Here is a 23,519-nt window from a genome sequence, read left to right as displayed (position 1 = left end):
ATAATGTGTGCGCAATGTTGTGTTAGTATCAACTGTTGCAACATGTCATTTTTGACGAATATATGGTCAAAATACCATGCTTCAATGTTAAACTATTATATACCTGATGAAGGGACGGGAGTGGTCTCGGAACGCATTGTATGTTCAATATGTGTCCACTGTTATATTTTCCGATATAATGGTGGTATCACCCATTGTATTCCTGCGCTTTTCCCTTCACTAAGCAATTCATTGGTGGCCCTGAGATCAGAGGCCCGCAGACTGGAGAAGCTATTCCTTTGTTTGGATATATCCCATTCTATCTCATTCGCTTTACAGTGTTGTGCTTGGCCATTGAACAACCATCTTTGGTGAGCATAACCTGTTTGGTTTTTTTAGCACTATTTATCCCGGATTATTGCACCATGGAACGCTTTTTTGCTTTTATATGTTGAGTACAAGGCAGGGAGGCTTCGGACATGAAGGAAGAAAAACAATTTTGGAAGTTGGACTCTAGTCCTGGGAAAATTTTGGAGGAGATATTCTTGAACTAGGGGATAGAATGTAGATAAGCAGTAAAAAACTTGTAATGGTCACAGTTAGAGGTTTGGTTGGTAAAAGGAAGCTTTCGTTGGGAATTAGCCTGTGCTATTATTTACATAGTTTTCATGTATACAATAATCAAAACATTTGAATAATGTCAGGTCCATGTCCCTCAAGGTTACAGGGGTATCAAGTTCCATGAAACATTTATATTCAAATCTTGCTGAAATTTATATCTCCGTTCCACACGTACCATCTTGTCCAGGCTCTCCTTTGTCTCCTTTGCTTCCTAGTCTTTCGTTATTGATAGTTCCTGGTGGACCCATAAGACCGCGTTCTCCCTTGTCACCCTTAGGTCCAAAATTACCATTAGTACCAGGTTGGCCAGGAAATCCATCAAGACCTATAACACAATAAAATAGAATGATGTAAACATCCATGTGCTAAACTAAAAGCTAGTCACCCATGCCTTATCCCTCTTGCAGAAAAATGTTTTATTGACTCCTATATTCACCCATATCAATAGCCTAGGGTTAGAAGATAATATGAAATGCTATAAGGTGAAGTTCAAAGGCAGAATTGGAAAGGTGGAAAGTTTTCAGTAAAATAAAAAATCAATATCAATAAAGCTTGCATCTGGTATCAAGAAGTGCCACAGCACCAGATTGTCAAAAAGTCGTTTTTGTCTTTACTCCATCAACGGTTGCAAATGCAGTGGATTCATTGTTTCTGCCATATGATGGCACTATCAAACACACACGCATTTATACCCATATGCATGAAGGGAATTGGCTCCAAATCACGCCCCTTCCTGAAAGTCTGTTAAAGAGGGGATGTACGGCTATTTTCCACGGCCCCAAAACAACCAAGGTAAAAAGGAATGGCACAAGAATACCATTTGTATGGCTATATGATGAGTGGTGTAACCAAATAGAGCGCATAATACGCAAACATAAGGGAATGGTCCGTGAATACCATCAGAATAGGCCTGAATTTCAAGAACTACAATGATAGCATTTAGAAGGTCAAGAAAAATCTGCAATAGTCTAGGGAAAGCTGATTTGGGTTTTATAGAACAACACAAAGGTTTTTATCTAAACCAAAATACTGTATGAGACATTCCCATGCCTGACATGCTGCCATTGCAATAGCATAACTTAGGGTGGCGTTTTTTCTCATTTGAGAAAAGGACAAAAATTCCGGGTGCGAATGTACTACACCTGCAATTCAGAATTTGTTGTGCGTTACAATATGTGGGTAAATATATCAACACACAAGGCCAACATAAAAGCTCTTTTAGACTACAAAATGTAGAATACCCATTTGCCAAGGTTTTCTAAAGGTACATCATAACATACCAGCTAAAATGCCAAGTGGTAAATGGGGTTCCGCACCTTAGAGGGGGATAGGGCGATAGAGTCAAATTATTGAAACGTAAGGAAATGTATAGGATTAAAAAATTTAACTCTGTTGCGCTTTATAGGATGAACATCGATTATGATATAATGCAGTTAATACAGTATAATGGTATATCTTAATGCTCTGTTGTACTAATAACTTTTACTTTTTAATTTTTTTTAGATATCATGTTGTCGATGGAGTCACCAATAATGTGAAAACACAAAAAGTCAGAAGGATCGTGAGACCCCGCTATACTAAAAATCAAGATCAATCAAGCTTTTGCCCTTCTGCTCCACGGGAGGTTTCTGTCCTCCCTTAACTCGCCTTAGGACACCTGCGTTAAGGTTTGACAGGTGTACTACCCCAGTCAATCTCCCAACCTGCCACGGTCCTAGGAGCAGGTCGCTCATGGACTGAAGTTTTTCCAGAAGGGAGAGGGGAATAAGCCACTGCTAGACTCCTCTTGCTGATGCTTATCTTTTGCGGAAACAAGGAAACCAACATGACCGATCATTTTTTCCCTCAACATCTGCCATTAGGGTAGTGTCGGAAGACCCCTATACACATTGTATAGTCAGCCAATCCTATGGCGTAAGGGACTGTTCACACCTGTGACGGTGAATTCCATTACTTTGCTCCATCAGAAGGGCAGAACAAGGGAATGCCGAACGAAATGGTTCCTTTGCAACACGGACCCCGCCGGCGGCCTGCGCAACCCATTCACTTTAATGGGTTCCGTGGACTGTCCATCGGGGTGGCCGTTGATTTACCGGAAACAATAGTGCAGCATGCACGACTATTGTTTTTGGTAATTTCTGCCGGATCTGTGACGGAGGCCACTAACGGAGCCTACAACGCAGATGTGAACAGCCCCTAATAATGGTCACTGTGACATAAAGTGTTTGGCTTTTCCAGGATTTTACACTGATGTGTATATGTTACCTTTGAGGCCAGGAAAACCGGGACTTCCATTATTACCAGGAGGTCCAGTTGGTCCGGGTGGTCCCATAACTCCCATGTCACCTTTTCCACCTAAAAGATATTAAAAAAAATAGTGATTAATGAGGCTGAAACATGTCAGTTGTAGATATCCTACTTCATTCATTTCTATTGCTTATGTAGCACCAATATATTCCACAACACTGCACAGATTGTTGCCGTTCACATTAGTCCCTATCCCCAATGGGGCTCACAATTTAATATTCCTTTCTCAGACATACGAACTAGTCAATTTCATAGTAAACCAAATAACTGATCAAAATGTTTTTAGAATGTGCGAGGAAACCCACGCAAACATGGGTAGAACATACCAACCATGCGGATGAACCAGTCGGATGTATCATTACATTAACTGCATGATCTAATATTATTCCATATGTATATAATCCCAGTAGATGTGTATAGTAATTGTGTACATGTGACCTAAATATCTGCACTGGAAGCAGTTTAATTGCTGTTTTAGGGAATTATATCTGAATTATATGTAAGCCATATTGAGTAGAGATGTTTTGATATATTAGTCACTGTATATTCCAGTCACACTGGGGCCTTGCTATAAATCATTTGTGGAATCCAGTTGCTGGGATCCCCACAATCATTAGAACTACAAAGTTCTGTTCAGCGGACTTTTGCAAAAAATTGGACAGCTCCTTGCAGAGAGAAAGCATTACAGATTTAAACTATGGCGAGAAATATTAGATCAGGCCGAGGTTTTCAGACTTTGGATATAAACAAAAATGTTCTCATTCACTGACAGCAAGCAGAGATCTTTAAAATGGTGAGGAATTAAAACATAAGTCTAGTAGAAATTTGCAGACCTTTTCATTATACAATAATTAGCTTTATTTAAAAAAAACACAAAAAAAAAACCCAGATGCATTTAACCTGTCCGTAAAGGGTCAGTTACATCCACCATTTGGGCATGTTCACACGTGGCGGATTTCCTCCGCAACTGTCCGCATCAATGCCGCACCTAATCCGGGTTGCGGATTACGGCTGCGGATCTGCCCAAAATGTGCAAAAAATTGATGCGGACTAGCTGCTGCGGACTGCGGGAAAAGTGCTTCCCTTCTCCCTATTCAGTGCAGGATAGAGAGAAGGGACAGCACTTTCCCTAGTGAAAGTAATCGAATTTCATACTTACCGGCCGTTGTCTTGGTGACGCGTCCCTCTTTCGGCATCCAGCCCGACCTCCCTGGATGATGCGCCAGTCCATGTGACCGCTGCAGCCTGTGCTTGGCCTGTGATTGGCTGCAGCCGTCACTTAGACTGAAACGTCATCCTGGGAGGCCGGACTGGAGACAGAAGCAGGGAGTTCTCGGTAAGTATGAACTTATATTTTTTTACAGGTTGCTGTATATTGGGATCGGTAGTCACTGTCCCGGGTGCAGAAACAGTTACTGCCGATCGCTTAACTCTTTCAGCACCCTGGACAGTGACTATTTACAAACGTCTCCTAGCAACGCTCCCGTCATTACGGGAGCCCCATTGACTTCCTCAGTCTGGCTGTAGACCTAGAAATACATAGGTCCAGCCAGAATGAAGAAATGTCCTGTCAAAAAAGCAAGACGCATCCGCAGCACACATAACATGTGCATGACAGCTGCGGACTTCATTGCGGAAATTAGAATCTCCATTGAAGTCAATGGAGAAATTCCGCCATGAGTCCGCCACTGCTCCGCAACAGACAGAGCATGCTGCGGACACCAAATTCCGCTCCGCAGCCTATGCTCCGCAGCGGAATTTTACGCATCGTCTAAACGAACACTGCTAAATTAAAGTGGAAGTCAATGGACAAACGGCTCCGCTGCGGATTAACGCTGCGGAGTGTCCGCAGCGGAATTTAAGTGAAATTCCGCCACGTGTGAACCCGCCCTTTTATTTCCAGCCTTCTGTGTTTCTGTGATTCTGTCATCTCCTGCGTCCATATCACTACACCGACCATAATAAACCAGTATAGTATAGTATAATAGAATGTATGTAATATAATGTGCTTCATATTTCGCTGTCGCCCTGGCGTTACATCATGTAGACTAGTCACAGCCAAAGCTGCATTCACAATTCTGCCTGTTTTCAGTTTTTTCTCCAGCTGCCCTTTAATGGTTTATTATTTGTACAGAGCTTTTACTGCTTTAGTGCATTGTGGGAAGTTTAATGTCTAACAACAATGTCAAACCCACCTCTTGAAAAGTTTACAACCTACAATATCCCTGCTGCCACTATGCTACCATATGAGCAGCTTCGACCTTCCAGTTCTCACGGGCAGGGTCCTCTCTCCTACTGTACCAGTCTGTCACTCATTAAGCTCATCTTTAGTGTGCTTGTTAGTTTTACTGTATCATGTCAGGTACGTAAACTCTTTTTCATATGTACAGCGCCCTGGAATTAATGGCGCTTTAAAATAAATAATAATAATATGCCGATCTGAGTCTTATGATATATAAAACCCTTTATCACAATGTCCCCAGAATGATCTCTGCTTTTTAGACTGGATAAAAGAGAAAAATCTCAACCAGAATGAGAAAATGAGTGCAGAAGGCAAAGGCGCATGAAACGTTTCTTGCTTTTTTACGTGCTAGTAAAATTGTTTGAACATTGCATTGTGAGGGGGTAAATCAGAAGATAACATTACTGTGATTATATATGTACTGGTGCTATGATCACTAGTAACAAAGTCATAAGGAGCAGCGTAAAATATTAATAAAAACATTATTTACCAAATTTATGTAATAAGCTTACCTTTATTGCCTGGTGCTCCATCACGGCCTGGGAACCCAGGTGGCCCTGGAGGACCTGAAAATCCACGTTCTCCAGGAAAACCAGAATTACCACGATCTCCTTGCGGGCCGGGAATGTCAAATCCTGGAGGACCAGGATCGCCCTTGTCACCAGATATACCCATTAATCCTAAATTACAAGGCAATATGTTATATACTGCAAATACATGTGCAAAGGCAATGCCACTGCAAGGAATGGAGTCATCAATTATTGCTAATTAACATTTTCATTGAATATTGCATTGTGAAATGTATTAATGAGTGCGCCAGCAAGATCCTTGATTTGCAACATGCTCACCATGTCAGATCACATACTTAGAATATGGCCGTGGATTTGTCGAGTCCTGAAATGCGAAAGATTTAACACTTGCATACACCAGTTTTGTGGTGCCGACTACTGCGCTAAAGTATACCACCCGATAGGTGGCGTAAAGAAGGGTAAGGAGTCTAACATGTGCCCAGATGCACCTAATCAATCAAATAGCATGCACTTCATTTAAATATTTGGCGCATCTTCAGCCTAACACATCTATCTTTAGACTATCTATCTTTAAGCCATTATTAATAAATCTGCCCCATTGATCCTCATTTAGGAAAACTAACAGAAAAACTGTCCATGGCAGCCAATCACATTGCAGCCTTCATTTTTCCAGAACAGTTTAAGAAATGAAAGCTGAGCTCTGATTGGTTGCTATGAGCGGTTAGGGCAGTTTTTCTGCTAGGCAGTTTTGATAAATAACACCTTATGTGTAAATGTGTATGTTCTTAAAGGCTATAAACACCTTTGAATAGATTTTTTTTAAATTAATCAATGTTTTCGTGTTAAGCAATTTTCTAGTTGACTTATATGTATTTTGTATACATTGATTCCGTCATTTCAGCTGTACTGACAATTCGGCTGAGCGCAGGTCCTGCGTGCCTCTGATACACAGGATCCAGTTAATATAAATCACATTTAAGTTATGAACTCTGCTGAACTTTATACAAATCCTTAAAATTCAGTTATGACTGAGTTATGAGCTGTACCGTTCTCTGTCAAAGTCGCGGACGTCAGTACAGCTGAGCTGACGGCTTGGCTGAAAGCTGGTCCTGCGTGTCTCTGACACACAGGATCCAGTTAATAATGATCACATCTAAGTTAACTTAGATGTTATTGTTTTTAGCTGGATCCTGTGTGTCAGAGACACGCAGGACCAGCTTTCAGCTGACCTGACAGAATCGGCTTTGATGGAATGATACAGCTTTTATGTATACAGGATACATAGAAGCTGTCTCTTAACAAGCAAAAAACGATTTTTAATTAAAGACAAGTTAAAAGTTGTTTTAAATCACTTAAAACAATGATTTAATTTTTAAAAAAAAGTTTGCTTCAAAAAGGTGTACATAGGGTTTGTCTCATGAAAACAACCTCGGATCCCTTGTCTTGGAGGGGTGTCAAAATGTTCTGGTAGACCCGGCCCATGCGTCCATTACATACACAGACATTTGTTTGAATGGCCATCATGTAACTAGATTTGCCCTGCATTGGACGCTGCGCGGAAATTATCTGGCCAGAGTTGGCTTCCCACGGCGATAACAGCTACATGAGAGAACCCCTTTAAGAAAATATACTAATCCTTCTCACTGAATTAGAATATCATCAAAAAATTTATTTATTCAGTAATTCAATTCAAAAAGTGAAACTCATATTATATAGATTCATTACACACGGAGTGATCTATTTACAGCATTTTTTTTATTTTAATGTTAATGATTATGGCTAACAATTAATGAAAACCCCAAATTTAGTCTCTCAGAAAATTAGAATATTATATAAGGCCAATTTCACAAATGATTTTTAATACCAAAATGTTGGCCTACTGAAAAGCATGTACAGTATATGCCCTCAATACTTGGTCGGGGCTCCTTTTGCATGAATTACTGCATCAATGCGGCGTGGCATGGAGGCGATCAGCCTGTGGCACTGCTGAGGTGTTATGGAAGCCCAGGTTGCTTGGATATCGGCCTTCAGCTCGTCTGCATTGTTGGGTCTGGTGTCTCTCATCTTCCTCTTGACAATACCCCATAGATTCTCTATGGGGTTTAGGTCAGGCGAGTTTGCTGGCCAATCAAGCACCGTGATACTGTGATGATTAAACCAGGTATTGGTACTTTTGGCAGTGTGGGCAGGTGCCAAGTCCTGCTGGAAAATAAAATCTGCATCTCCATAAAGGTTGTCAGCAGAGGGAAGCCTGAAGTGCTCTAAAATGTCCTGGTAGACGCTGCGCTGACTCTGGACTTGATATAACACAGTGGACCAACACCAGCAGATGACATGGCTCCCCAAACTATCACTGACTGTGGAAACTTCACACTGGACCGCAAGCAACTTGGATTGACGCCTCTCCACTCTTCCTCCAGACTCTGGGACCGAGATTTCCAAATGAAATGCAAAATTGACTTTCATCTGAAAACAGGACTTTGGACCACTGAGCAACACACCAGTCCTTTTAGGCTATGTTCACACGGGGTATTTTGCCGAGTTTTTTGACGCGGAAACCGCGTTGCAAAACTCGTCAAAAACAGCCCGAGAACGCCTCCCATTGATTTCAATGGGAGGCGTCGGCGTCTTTTTCCCGCGAGCAGTAAAACTGCCTCGCGGGAAAAAGAAGCGACATGCCCTATCTTCGGGCGCTTCCGCCTCTGACCTCCCATTGACTTCAATGGGAGGCAGGAGAAAGCGTACTTCTCGCTGTTTTATGCCCGCGGCGCTCAATGGCCGCGGGCGAAAAACGGAGCGATAATCGCCGCGAAAATCGGCGTGCAGGGAGAGGAATATCTGCCTCAAAGTTCCAAATGGAATTTTGAGGCAGATATTCCTCCCCCAAAATACTCTGTGTGAACATAGCCTTAAAGACTCAGGAAACCTTTGCAGGTGTTTTGTGTTGATTCGCTGATTAGAGTGACACCATGAGTCTACAATCTTCAACTTTTACCCAATATTCAAATTTTCTGAGAGACTAAGGCCTCATTTACACGAGCGTAATATACGCGCGTGCGACGCGCGTGCTTTTCACGCGTGTCGTACGCACCTATATTACTCTATGGGGCAGTTTAGACGATGCGTGAATTTTGCGCAGCGTGAGTGCGTTGCGTAAAACTCACGACATGTTCTATAATCGTGCGTTTTTCACGCAACACGCACCCATTGAAGTCAATGGGTGCGTGAAAACAACGCATGCCACACGGACGCTACTGCGTTGCATGCGCGAAAATCACGCAAGAGCTGTCAAAAGGATGAATGTAAACAGAAAAGCACCACGTGCTTTTCTGTTTACAAACATCCAAACGGAGTGTCAAATTAGAGATGAGCGCACCGAACTTCACCGGGTTCGGCCGAACTCGTTTTGACCGAACCCGGCAAAAAATGTTCGGGTGGGTACGCGACGTCAGGAGACCGTCACTGCCCACGGTGCTGAAAGACTTAAACTGTTTCAGCACCATGGACAGTGACTTTCGATCGCCATATACATATACGTGTAAAAAAAAACAGAAGTTCGGACTTACCGATAAATCCCGGCTCCTTCCTCCAGTCCGACCTCCCGGGATGACAATTCAGGCCAAGTGACAGCTGCAGCCAATCACAGGCCAAGCACAGGCTGCAGCCAATCACAGGCTGCAGCGGTCTCATGGACTGCCGCGTCATCCTGGGAGGTGGGGCCGGATGACAAGAGAGGGACGCGTCACCAAGGCAACGGCCGGGAGACCGGACTGGAGGAAGCAGGCAGTTCATGGTAAGTTTGAACGTCTTTTTTTATTCACAGGTTGCTGTATATTGTGATCGCCATTCACTGTCGAGGGTACTGAAAGAGTTACTGCCGATCAGTTAGCTCTTTCAGCACCTTGGACAGTGACGGGCGTCGACTAGCCTCATCTCTATGATGGCGGCTGCGCGAAAATCACGCAGCCGCGCATCATACACGGATGACACACGGAGCTGTCAAATGCCTTTTGCGCGCGCAAAACGCAGCGTTTTTTGCGCGCGCAAAATGCACACGCTCGTGTAAATCAGGCCTAAATTTTGGGTTTTCATGAACTATTCGCCATAATCATCAACGTTAAAAGAAAAAAAAATGCTGGAAACAGATCACTCTGTGTGTAATGAATCTATATAACATGAGTTTCACTTTTTGAATTGAATTACTGAAATAAATTAACTTTTTGATGATATTCTAATTCATTGAGAAGGACTAGTACATATAATGAACACAGTTTTAATTTACTATGTGCCAATACATGTGTAAAAGTAATATACTGTACAACTTGTCACTGCTTTAGATAACACGAATCTCAGATCCTGAGGATCCAGAAATAACAAAATGTAATTTGAAAAACTTAAAGCCATGACAAAAGTGAGCTTTAATCTCTTTCGTAAATGAGGAACAATTCCTACCTGTCATCGCCACATTCAGTACATTTGCTAGAGAGCCACTTAACTTATGTTCCATGAAAACTTTATTACATTAGCACATAACACTTAAATGATGTAAAATAATCCACAAATTTTACATTTCAGTCAAAGTTTTATGGGTTTGAAGAAAACAGAATTAGTGCACCCAACCGGTTGATTCACTTGACTGACAAATATCAATTCTCGTCTTGTAAACGGGTTATTAGAGAACAGATACAAAATGAGCTAGGACTGGAGAAGCAACCACAGTACCTGGTCGACCTTGGTCACAAGTCAGCACGTTTAGGATCATCAGGAGGCATCAAGCAGAAATGAGTTGCAAATAATGTAGTCAGGAATATGTTAGGTTAAGATAAAAAAAAAATTGAGCACACACAGGTTAGAAAAAAAAAGACTAAGTTAATTATAGAATGGAAATTTTAAAAAAAGGGCACAATGTGCATAAAATACAACAAAAAAACGTCAGCCGTCATCCCTGCACACACACTCTGGCAAATATGTGTAGGGTTATCAGAACGTGTATTATTTAATGGATCGATAGATTTCTAATGATGGCATAAATTAAACTGAAAATATTATATATGCTATTCTGTTCTGATAGACAATATGATATAAAGGTCAGTGTATTTCTATTGTGCTTTTCAACGAGTTACAAAATTGATTTAGTCCTATTTTAATCCATGCATTTTGAAAACCTGCACTCTTAGGCCACATGCACACGATGACTCATAAACGCAATATGGCATGTTTACACAGTGCAGATTTGTTGCAGATTTTGCATGTATTTTTTAAGCCAAAACCAGGAACAGAAGCTAAACAGAAGAAATATGTAAAGATAGGCCTCATAGGTCTGCTCTGATGGATCCAATTCTGGATTTAGCTTAAAAAAAATGCAAGCAAAATCTGCAGCAAATCTGCACTGTGTGAGCAAGGCAGATTTTACCTGTGGAATTACCTGCGTATATATGCCGTTTTGATGCAGATTTTCCCACATCAAATTCCGGAACGTGTGCATGTAGCCTAAAAGGGTTTTTCCAAGTAAGTTTGGATATGCTGTCACTTCCTTACTGGGGGCCGTCCATCTTTTGGAATAAAGGGTTTGCGACCCTCTGCAGAGCACTGCGGCTCCTTCTGGTTTTTCCTTGCACAGCGCCACTCCTGTCTGTGCAGAGAAAATACTTTTTAAATACCCTTAAACGCTAATATACCCATACATAGAGTCTAGACTAGGGTATACTTCTATTTATTTATATGTTATAAGGTCTTAAACTGGTATATAATATACAGTGCAGTGCATATTAAGACGGGTAATTACAGCATAACCTTAAAACATATATATACACGTATAGGCACTCTTTAGGTTCACTGTGCTTCTTGGCATTGAGAATAACGGTGTTTGAAATAAGAGGTTCATCTCGTATCCTCCACTGGTACAGTATAGTAATTGTGAATAGTATATTAACACTATTATATCAGAGTCACAGGTGGCACCAGGACACTTTTATCTTGTGTAGTTTATCCGTCGCTAAAGGGGCATGTTACATGAAGATAACCACTCTAGTAATTGTTATCAGCGGATTACTTCTCGGAATATCTTCCAATTCTGTCACTTTTATGACCCTTGTATGTAAGACTTTCTAATCCACTGCACTGGAAGAATACACAATCCATTGTATTATTTATTTTAGGCTTCGTTCACATCTGCGTCGGGACTCCGTTCATGGGTTCCGTCGGACCTTTCCGTCAGGGGAACCCATGAACGGAATCCAAACTAAAACAAATGGAAATCATAGGTTTCCATTTGCATCACAATTGCTTTCAATGGTAACGGATCCGGTGCTAATGGCTTCCGCTTGTCACTATTGTTTAAGGGTTCCATCGTTTTGACGGAATGAATAGCGCAGTCGACTATGGTATTGATTCTGTCAAAACGACGTAACCCCTAAACAACGGTGACAAACGGAAACCATATGCACCGGATCCGTCACCATGGAAATCAGCGGTGATGCACACCGAAACCTATGGTTCCCATTTGTTTCAGTTAGGATTCTGTTCATGGGTTCTCCTGACGGAAAGCTCAGATGAAACCCATGAACGGAGTCCCAAGCATATGTGAACGAAGCCTTACAACTAAGTACTGAACCCTTATCCTAATAATAATGACTATTTAATGAATGTGTGTGATATACAAATCTAACAAGGTGTTGACATGCAAATAAATAATATTAGTAGGTGGTATAGAAAAACGGACATAAATACATTTTAAAAACACTGCCATCTTTTAAATCACAAATCAATGTTTTAATGTATCAGTATTTGTGTGTCAACATTTTCACAGAATTATAAACAATTGTGATAGACACTAATGCAAAGTCAAATGTAATCCCATAAGGGTGTATTCACATTTGGCGGACATATTGCGGTATTTGCAATATCGCAGCAAAAACCCTATTATGATTGTACTTTGTGAATACACCCTAAGAATCTAATATAGTATCTGTGATTCATATTTAGCAGTATATATATTATATTACAGTAAATAATCTGCAGTTCTGTACAGAGAATACATCAGTCCCTGCCTTAGGGCATGACCACACATGGCGGAATTCCTCCGCAACTGTCCGCATCAATGCCGCACAGAATCTGCGTTGCAGATTCTGCAGCGGATCTGCACAAAATGTGCAGAAAATTGATGCGGACTGGCCGCTGCGGACTGCAGGAAAAGTGCTTCTCTTCTCCCTATTCAGTGCAGGATAGAGAGAAGGGACAGCACTTTCCCTAGTGAAAGTCAAAGAAATTCATACTTACCGCCCGTTGTCTTGGTGACGCGTCCCTCTTTCGGCATCCGGCCCGACCTCCCTGGATGACGCTCCAGTCCATGTGACCGCTGCAGCCTGTGCTTGGCCTGTGATTGGCTGCAGCCGTCACTTACACTGAAACGTCATCCTGGGAGGCCGGACTGGAGACAGACGCAGGGAGTTCTCGGTAAGTATGAACTTATATTTTTTTTTACAGATACATGTATATTGAGATCGGTAGTCACTGTCCCGGGTGCAGAAACAGTTACTGCCGATCGCTTAACTCTTTCAGCACCCTGGACAGTGACTATTTACAGACGTCTCCTAGCAACGCTCCCGTCATTACGGGAGCCCCATTGACTTCCTCAGTCTGGCTGTAGACCTAGAAATACATAGGTCCAGCCAGAATGAAGAAATGTCATGGTAGTAAAAACAATACGCTCCGCAGCACACATAAGATCTGCGGACTTCATTGCGGAATTTTGACTCTCCATTGAAGTCAATGGAGAAATTCCGCCATGAGTCCGCAACCAGTCCGCCACTGCTCCGCAACAGACAGAGCATGCTGCGGACACCAAATTCCGCTCCGCAGCCTATGCTCCGCAGCGGAATTGTACGCATCGTGTAAACGAACACTGCTAAATTAAAGTGAAAGTCAATGGAGAAACGGCTCCGCTGCGGATTAACGCTGCGGAGTGTCCGCAGCGGAATTTAAGTGAAATTCCGCTATGTGTGAACCCGCCCTTAAGGGGGCTCACAATCCAATTCCTCCATCATAAACGCTCTAGAGGCAATTTCATAGAAAGCCATTTAACCTGTCAACCAGAGAAAGCAGATTTGCCCTGGTTGGATTTGGAAAGAGAACCGCAGTGTTATGAGATAACATTGCTATTGCTAACCACTGAGCGTGACCCCTGTGACACAAAGAATCTTTTTTAAGCAAAAAAATGAGGACATTAGATGGTGCAGGATGATCTATCCACCATACGATCTGGAGTCCAAAAAGTTTTGCAAAGACATCTAAACAAGATTGTCCAATGTCATTTCACATGTTTAGGTTTACCATAAACCTAAACACATGCAAAAAGATTGGACAATCTACTTAATGGAATCAATATTTCATGCAAGATTACTCGGCTGTGAGTCTATAAAGGCAGCCATAAACATGAAACCGTGATCAGGCATCACCCGTCACATCTCTATAAGTATCTGTATACCATTTGAGTCAGATAGTCCGGCAATAGATGGCAGTGTTTTTATAATATAATTCAAAGGGCAAAAGAGAAAGAAAGCAGTGGACTATTAAACATGCATTACATTAAACTCTTAGCATGCATTTAGTAGATATCATTTGCAAAGCTCGTATTCATCCAGTGATCGCAGTATAGCAGGGTGCGTGATGCAGAAATGCAGTGTGTCCAGTGCACAATGATCACACAAGTTTTCTTCATGCCAAAACATTTTGTTCGGTTTGGAACTGATCCCCATTGTGAGCGCAGCTAGCATGCACTGGATGGTGTGACCTCACGTACAGATGGTGGCAATAAAATAGCTCCTGAAAAGTGCTCGGTTAACAGCGGTGAAGCAAACATATGCACTTCGCTTTCAGTGTTCATTAGTATACATAACAGGTGCAATTAAGAAATGTAAAAGCTTATTTAATAACAGGATGTGTAGATCGCAGAGATACAATGTAAAAATACAGCAACCTTTTTTCTGCTTTCTTTAGGCCAGCTTAAGTGCTGATTCTGCATCGGTTTCTGTATATTGCACCAGATCTATGCTACATACACGACTGTCACTACATAAGCATTTTATAGGGGATATGTCCCCTTATGGAAGTGTTTTAGAGGATTTTATATATATATATATATATATATATATATATATATATATATATATATATATATATATATATATAGATAGATGGATATATACATATACACACAGACACACATATATTTGTGTATATATATCGATATTGTTTAACAAACATTGACAAATATAAGTCACTTTAAATATTTGCATTAAAGGTATGTGAATGAAAGAAAAATATTTGTCTAAATCTTGCCATATATAATAAAACTACAATAACACATCATACATGCTTAGCTATATTTACCTATATAACATTTGCATTGTATGTATAACAAGAATTGGGAGTAAATGAAAAGCAGTCATCAATCTGTATTTCCAGATTTAGCCATTACTGAAATGACTACTCTCCTTAAGGCCTGATTCAAATGAACGTGTCCGTTTTGTGGCAGCAAAAAACACACCGTTTTCATGCGTTGCAGTTCCATGTGCCATCAGTGTTTGTTCCGCGTGGAATCAGTTTTTGAGGTCAGTGTTGGTGTACATTTTTTTCTTTGCATTTCTTTAGCAACTGGTGCGTGAATCACGGACAGAACAAGGATGACGTCCATGTGCTGTCTGTGATTTTCACGCACCCATTGACTTCAAAGGGCACGTGGTCTGCAAAAGTTGACTAGAATAGGACACGCAGTGAGTTTCACGCAGCGGAAAGAAGCTGAGTGAAAAATCACACATGTCTGAATAGCCCCATTGAATTGCATAGGTCCGTGTGCTGTCCGGACAGCACACAGACTTATACAACGTTTGTGTGAATCGGGCCTTAGGCTGTAGAAAGATCAGAGATTATTTATGCCTTACCTGGAGGGCCAGCTGGTCCAGGAAGTCCTGGAGGGCCAGGAGGACCTTGGCCACCAGTACCTGGAAGCCCAGGTTGACCCGGTGAGCCAGGAAGTCCGTTCTGACCATTGTCACCTATGATAAAAAGGTATATTTGACAATGTCTTTTGAAAAGTATGTTATAAAATACCTAAGAACAAAATAAACATAAAAGACATTTCCATGAAAAAGATATTGTATCTTATTATCACATCAGATGATTTTATAGATGATGTTTTTTTAAAATATGAACCCTAACAGTGTACCGTACGTAAAAAAAAAAAAACAGATCCTTAAAATGAAATAGCAGCAGCGCTAAGTGCTGGAGCTCCTTCAAGTGTTTCCCTACGCAGCGAAGCTCCAAGCCTCTCATTCACTAAAATGGAGCTGTTGCAATTCCCTCCACAAGGGGTGGCTGGGGGCACCTATGTGAAGGAGAAATGCCAAAGGGACCTCAGTTGCTTCTTTCTTCAGATCAGCAAGTTGGTCACTTAATGATCAGAATATTATGGCCCCCAGCAAGAGTAATTTCCATTTTAATATTATTTAAAGGAATTGCTCCCTTTAGCTGTGAGAGGGAACCAACAGTAATCTATACACTACACAATAAGGGGTCTTAAAACAGCAACTAGTGTATGTCCACCTTATAACATTATTTTACAGTTTACATATACAATTAGGATACAATTATGGTCTCTATACTACTCCTGTCCCTGTAACTATACTTTTACGTCATACCTTTTGGTCCAGAAGATCCATCAAATCCTGCTCTTCCTGGAGCCCCTGGCATCCCTGGGAAGCCAGAATCTCCTTTTGGTCCTTGAAATCCTTTTAATCCAGAAGAACCTGGTGGCCCTTGAAGTCCCGGCAATCCAAATCCAGGCTCACCCTTTATTTAAAACATAATTACAATACAAAGTTTAAAAAACACCAAGTCAAGAGGTTTTCCCTTCATAGCCAGTGATGGCATATTGCTAGGATCTGACATCACTTACTGATTGGGTAGAAGCCTTGACTCACACTATTCTTAGAATAAAGCTTTGCTAGTGCTGCAGCTCCTTCACAGTGTTTCCCTGCACAGTGGTGCTCCTGGTCACCCACTGGGCAGACAACTGCAACACAGCACCATTCCCTTGAATGGGGCTGTGTTGCAATGCCCTGCACAGAGGGCGGCCGAGAGAGGCGCTGTGCAGGAGAAAACAAGAAGGAACCTCTTTCTCCTGATCAGCGTGCGTCACAAATGTCGGCTCCCACCAATCAGAATGTTATGCCATATCCTAGCAAATACCTCTTTAACTAATCAAGAACTGAAATTACACGCACTGTATATTAATGCAACAGTATTACCTCAACATAGATGCAACCTCACAGAAGGAACATTTGCAATTCTAGAGTTAATGGTTCTTTATCATTATCTGAGACATCTCCTTTCTTTTGAAATGAAGAAACATACATGAATCCACACCAATCTTTTACCTTTGACCCTGGGAAACCTGGCTGTCCTGGTGTCCCATCTGATCCGGACTTTCCTGATGCTCCTGGTGGACCTGGTGGTCCTGGTGGACCAAGGAAACCTAAAAATAAAATTTTAATTATTCAGGTTTTTTTTTTTTTTTAATTTCCATGTAATATCTCAATGCTAAAACTGAGAAGTGTAATGCCATTAATATTCATAAAACTTTCCTACCATCTAAATATTTTTAGTGCATACCTTTTGGACCAACTGGTCCTGGAAGTCCAATTCCTGAGACCCCAGGATCTCCTTTCATTCCTGTAAGGCCTGGAAGTCCAGGTTGCCCAGGCTGACCGGGTTCACCTAAAAACAAAAACAGTAACTCAATAAATGAAAACAATCAGCGTATGGTTTAATACAAATTATTAATGCAGAGTTGCCTAAAATAGACTCCATACAAACCACACTGATCAGCATCATTAATTATCTCAACTGCAAAAAAAACTTTAGTTGCAGCAGCTGTAGATGAAGATGGAAATATCCCAATGGTGCTGCAAATTACCATACATTACCACCTGCTGGCCATATCATTTGTATTGCTGAAGCAGGTTAAGCATTTGACTTCTAAGGCCCTATTAAGTAATACCCCAGACTCTCACCTGGTGCGCCTGGTGTTCCTGTACTACCAGAGGGACCCTGGAGACCTTTGGCACCTTTCTCCGTTACTGTTTGGCCAGGAGGTCCTTTAATACCTAGACAACACATAAATTAATTAATAATTAAACAAAAAACAAAGGAAATTGAAAATAATTTATGGACGCGTTGGAGGATACACTTGTAACATATATGGAAGACCAACATTAACATTTTCTGATAAAAGATTTATCGTTTGATAAATGTTCTGGTTTCAAGTTTTTTAATGTCAGTTTTTAATTAATAAAGAAAAAAAATGTATTAAAGGCGTTTTCTGGTTTTAGGTTAATAATTAGTATTTACTATATAAATGAAATGTTATACAACTTTCTAATATACTTTGTGTATCAATTCCTCTCCATTGTTAATATATTAGTTTTTGCTGGGAGTGAAAGAGACCACAAAGGCTGCAAACCAATAGATAGCTAGTCCTGCTCTTTCAGCTGAAAAGTGGATACAATTTTTTTTCAGTCTTGGCAATGCTTTCTGAGCACCAGTAGCAGCTGCATAATTTTTTGGTAGTTTGTTACTAAGTATCAGTCGAGAGTCTAGGCTATTTAGCTCATGCCCCATGCACACGACCATAAAAAATCTCCGTAATGGCTGGCCGCAAAACGGTCCGCAATCTCGGATCCGTTCAGTTCTATTGGCCATGGACACCTTTCCGTAACGCTATGGAAGGGTGTCTGTGCCGTGAATTATTGCATGTCCTACTTTTTGTATTTTACGGGCCGTGCTCCCATACTTTGTATGGGAGAACGGCCCGAAAATGCGGGCTGTGCCCAGCCGTGCCCGCAATCGTGAGCCGTGATTACGGGCACGGCCGTGTGCATGAGGCCTCACAGAGCATTGCCTGGACTGGATACAATTGCATACACTTCTCAGCTAAGAGCAGGACTAGATGTGTAAGGTCTTGTTCACATCTGCGTTGGAGGCTCTATTAGGGGCCAGCGTCTCAGATCCAGCAGATCCAGCATGCTGCGCTATTTTTGACAGTAAAATCACGGACACCCCGATGGAAAGCCATCAGAACCCGTCAGCCGCCGTCCTGCCTACTCCCCATTGTGCATCCTGAGGCCATCTCTTCCACAGGTAAGCGACACACACGCACGCGGCCTTCCACTTGATTTAAAAGAAAACATGATTCATCAGACCCGGTCACATTCTTTCATTACTCCATGGTCCAGTTCTGATGCTCACATGCCCATAGTAGGCACTTTCGATGGTGGACTGAGTTCAGCATCCCCAAAGCAGCGAGCTGTGAGGCACTGTGTTCTGACACTTTTTTATCATAGCCAGCATTAACTCTTTCAGCAATTTGTTCTACAGAATTTCTTCTGTGGGATCAGACCAGACAGGCTAGCCCTCGCTGGTTCACTGGTTGTCCTTCCATGGACCACTTTTGGTAAGTTGTAACCACTGCATACCGGAAACACCCCACAAGACCTGCTGTTTTGGAGATGCTCTTAGCCAGTCGTCTAGCCTTCAATTTTGCTCTTGTCAAAGTTGCTCAAATCCTTAGACTTGCCCATGTTTCCTGCTTCCAACACATCAACTTCAAGAACTGACTGGTCACTTGCTGCTAATACATCCCATCCCTTGACAGGCGCCATCGTAACGAGTTAATCAGTGTTATTCACTTGTGTAGTATACATGGTACTGGCATATATAGTAATGTATAATTAAAGAATAAATCCACTGAACACATTTTTCAAACAGTTGTCCTGTATTCAGGATTTATTGAAGTGATGCATCAGAAAAAAGCGTCTGGCAAGAGGAACAGAGAATATTTTATTTATTGTACTCATTCAACAATACCCAATTCTATAGTTCAAGTTAAGTGTATAGAACATTAAAGCTACTAATGAGACAATGGTTCTAGTTTATATAATAGTGCATACTGTATTGTCACCTACTAAAGACCAAATATGCAGAGATATCGAGCTCATATGAGCTGGCAGTGCCAGTGCAGCAGATGGAAGTCATAATCAATATCAAACCACTAAATGAAGACAAGTAAAATGCCAATTAACTGTAGACAACTGCAAAAGTTACTTACAACAGTCAAGCAGAAATAAATTTTAGTATTGAGGGTGACACGTAATAAATAGTGATGCGTTTTTTATGCTAGTGTTAATATAAAAACAGTTAGCCATGAGCTACCGTAGATTTGCGTCATGATTTCCATCAAATTCTGGCGTAAATTATGGTAAATTTGACGGGATCTGGTTGGCCTAGCCCCTTCCACTGAACTCCGCCCACTTTCTCACCTTATGAATAAGTGCCGTCAGTAGTGGAAATGGCATAAAAGTCGCAATTTAACCGCAAATTGTGATTTTTTGTGCCGTTTGTGACTTTTCTACGCCAGAAAACTGGTGTAGAAAAGTTCATATATTGCCTCTTAGTGTTTTTTTTACGCTCACATCTTTAAGCTTATATGGTGAAATATTTCAGTCCATTACTGGACAATCAGTATGAAAATCACAGAATCTAGAGGGTTTTGTAGGACATCTTATGAATCACTTAATCTTACTAGAGAAATAATATATATTGTTGAAGCCGGGGCGTATGGTGCTCATGAGACATTGTGCATGGCCCGCTTAAAGGCTACTTACACCTTTGAGAAGGATTTATTTTTTTATTTTACTAAATCAATGTTTTCTGTCTTTAAACAACTTTTAAATTGACTTTTAATAAAGTGTTTTTTTTATTTTAATTTTTTTGTAGCCTGTAGCCATAGAAGTTATATCATTCTGTCTCAGCCGATTCCGTCAGTTCAGCGGAACTGACGGCTCAGCTGAGATTGGGTTCTGCGTATCTCACTTCATAACTTAGATGTAATCGTTATTAGCTGGATCTTGCATGCCAGAAACACACAGGACCCAATCTCATCCGAGCCGTCAGTTCAGCTGATGGAATCGGCTAGGATGAAACAATACAGCTTCTATGTATACAGGATAAACATAATGTAAAGGATCTGCCAGACACAGCTTCTGTGTCGATGCCCATGGTTACTCAGTCTGCACCTGCTCCTAAGTCTGATAGAGTGACTCCTTCTTCCACCACTCAGGCTGGGAGGCTGAGGAGTGGGAGAGCCTATCACAGCCTTCCCAGACGGAGCTAGCTCCCGCCCTCTGTCTATTTATACCTTCATTTCCTGCTTCTCCTTTGCCTGTGATTCTGCTTGTTTCCTGGCTCTGCTGCTGCTGCTTGTACCATTTGTCCTCTTGCTTCATATTGACCCTGGCTTTACTGACTACTCTCTTGCTCTGCGTTTGGTACCTCGTACACTCCTGGTTTGACTCGGCTCGTTCACTACTCTTGTAGCTCACGGTGTTGCCGTGGGCATCTGCCCCTTTTCTCTCTGCTTCTTTGTACCATTGTCTGTCTGTCTGTCATGCACATAGTGAGAGTAGGGACCGTCGCCCAGTTGTACGCCGTCGCCTAGGACGGGCTGTTGCAAGTAGGCAGGGACTGAGTGGCGGGTAGATTAGGGCTCACCTGTCTGTCTCCCTACCCCGTCATTACACATAAGCTGTATCATATAAAGTAAAATAAACTTTTTACTAACAGTAAATATAAAAATTGTTTAAAAACACATAAAACAATGAGTAAAAACATAATAATTTGCCTTTCGAAGGTATACATAGCCTTTAAGTGATCATGCGCTCAGCCAAATCACATACCCCTGTTGTACACGCAGCATTTTTACTCTGCCTTTAAGGGCATGCCCAGACGTGGCAGATTTCTTCCGCAACTGTCCACATCAATGCCGCACAGAATCTGCGTTGCAGATTCTGTTGCAGCTCTGCCCAAAATGGGCATTAAATTGATGCGGACTAGCCGTTGCCTATTGAGGGGAAGTACTTCCCTTCTCTCTATCAGTGCAGGATAGAGAGAAGGGACAGCACTTTCCCTAGTGAAAGTAAAAGAATTTCATATTTACCCGGCCGTTGTCTTGGTGACGCGTCCCTCTTTCGGCATCCAGCCCGACCTCCCTGGATGACGCGGCAGTCCATGTGACGGCTGCAGCCTGTGATTGGCCTGTGAGTGGCTGCAGCGGTCACATGGGCTGTAACGTCATCCCAGGAGGCCGGACTGGAGGAAGAAGCAGGGAGTTCTCGGTAAGTATGAACTTCTATTTTTTTTACAGGTTGATGTATATTGTGATCGGTAGTCACTGTCCAGGGTGCAGAAACAGTTACTGCCGATCGCTTAACTCTTTCAGCACCCTGGACAGTGGCTATTTACTGACGTCGCCGAGCAACGCTCCCGTAATTATGGGTGCACACACGTAGTCACCCGTAATTACGGGAGCCCCATTGACTTCCTCAGTCTGGCTGTAGACCTAGAAATACATAGGTCCAGCCAGAATGAAGAAATGTCATGTTAGTAAAACCAATACGCTCCGCAGCACACATAACATCTGCGGACTTCATTGCGGAATTTTGAATCTCCATTGAAGTCAATGGAGAAATTCCGCAATGAGTCCGCAACAAGTCCGCTGCACGTCCGCAACAACCATTGTATGCTGCGGACACCAAATTCCGCGCCGCAGCCTATGCTACGCAGCGGAATTGTCCGCAACGTGTAAACGAACACAACTAAAAAGCTGTGGAAGGCAATGGAGAAACGGGTCCGCTGCGGAGTGTCCGCAGCGAAATTCCAGAGCAATTCCGCCACGTCTGGCCATGCCCTAAGTCTGGTGTGAAGGCCGGGAATGCTCCCGGAGCATATGCTGCATGCATGCATATGGGCCCTATTTACACAATCTATCCCAAAAGAGTGTCCTCCTGGCATAAGTAGTTGACTACGCTTTTTAGTGCAGTCGCATCCCACAAAGAAACTTACACCGCATGGCATAGGTTTCTTTTATATGGGATCCTAAGGGCGATGTATGCTACTGTATGGTACACAGTGGGATAAGCTGGAGCTTTATGTTCAGCATGTATGCCGAGATATTTTCGCCAAGCATAACAAAGAACAAACAACATGTGAACATAGCCTTAGAGACATTTGTAAGTACAGTATATTTTTATCGAAATTTACCAATTTTCCAGAACATCGTTATAGAGCAGAGCTCCAATACTATTTTGTCTTCCTAAAGTCCTAAAACTTAAAGTTAGAGACAAAGGCCAAGTGTGATATAATTAGACATGGAACATGATGGAATTACCTATGATGATCCATATGTAACAAATATCACTAGTAACCAGTGTTTTATATTTTGCAAGGTTTAAACCCTTTTCTCTTCTACTGCAATACCGAATAAACCTTGTATTTCTTGCCATTCACAAGCTTAGTTACCTGGAGCTCCTGGTGCTCCCGGACGACCAGATACTCCTTGAACTCCTTTTTCACCAGTGGGACCAGATGGACCAAAGCCAGGAGGACCCAAGGTACCTCTATCTCCTGGAAGTCCAGGAAGGCCAGGTTCACCTGATGGGCCACGTTCACCTTTGAAGGCAAGGCCACCCTAAAAATAACAAGCATTATAATATCGCTAGTTAACAAAAATATAAAACAAAAAAGTCATGTATTAGTTGATGTCTACATATTTACTCACAACTCCTCCATCCATAATTTTTGTTGTATGAGATTAGAAAACCTGTCTGCTTTCAACCAGAAACAGCACCACTCTTGTCCATGGGCTGTAACTGGTATTGCAGCTTAGCCTCACTCACTTTAATAGGACTAATCTGCAATTCAAGGCACAGTATGGACAACAGTGGTCC

The 23,519-nt window shown here is 41.9% G+C and overlaps 1 protein-coding gene across 2 annotated transcripts in view; it reads right to left on the bottom strand.

Moving 5' to 3' along the window:
* Nucleotides 1-23,519, bottom strand: part of COL4A5 (collagen type IV alpha 5 chain) — a 152,037-nt gene that overhangs the window by 45,187 nt on the left and 83,331 nt on the right. For both annotated transcript variants that reach the window (XM_075835805.1, XM_075835807.1), the window contains exons 25-33: nucleotides 23,092-23,260; nucleotides 17,751-17,843; nucleotides 17,350-17,454; nucleotides 17,115-17,212; nucleotides 16,377-16,527; nucleotides 15,621-15,734; nucleotides 5,662-5,829; nucleotides 2,866-2,955; nucleotides 776-925 (exon numbers count right to left, since the gene is read on the bottom strand). In XM_075835805.1, coding sequence (XP_075691920.1) covers nucleotides 776-925; nucleotides 2,866-2,955; nucleotides 5,662-5,829; nucleotides 15,621-15,734; nucleotides 16,377-16,527; nucleotides 17,115-17,212; nucleotides 17,350-17,454; nucleotides 17,751-17,843; nucleotides 23,092-23,260 — 1,138 coding nt within the window. The remainder of the gene's footprint in view (nucleotides 1-775; nucleotides 926-2,865; nucleotides 2,956-5,661; nucleotides 5,830-15,620; nucleotides 15,735-16,376; nucleotides 16,528-17,114; nucleotides 17,213-17,349; nucleotides 17,455-17,750; nucleotides 17,844-23,091; nucleotides 23,261-23,519) is intronic.

The sequence above is a fragment of the Rhinoderma darwinii genome, chromosome 8 (genome assembly GCF_050947455.1).
Source record: "Rhinoderma darwinii isolate aRhiDar2 chromosome 8, aRhiDar2.hap1, whole genome shotgun sequence".
NCBI classification, from domain to species: domain Eukaryota; kingdom Metazoa; phylum Chordata; class Amphibia; order Anura; family Rhinodermatidae; genus Rhinoderma; species Rhinoderma darwinii.
This window is presented reverse-complemented; position numbering and strand designations above follow the sequence as displayed.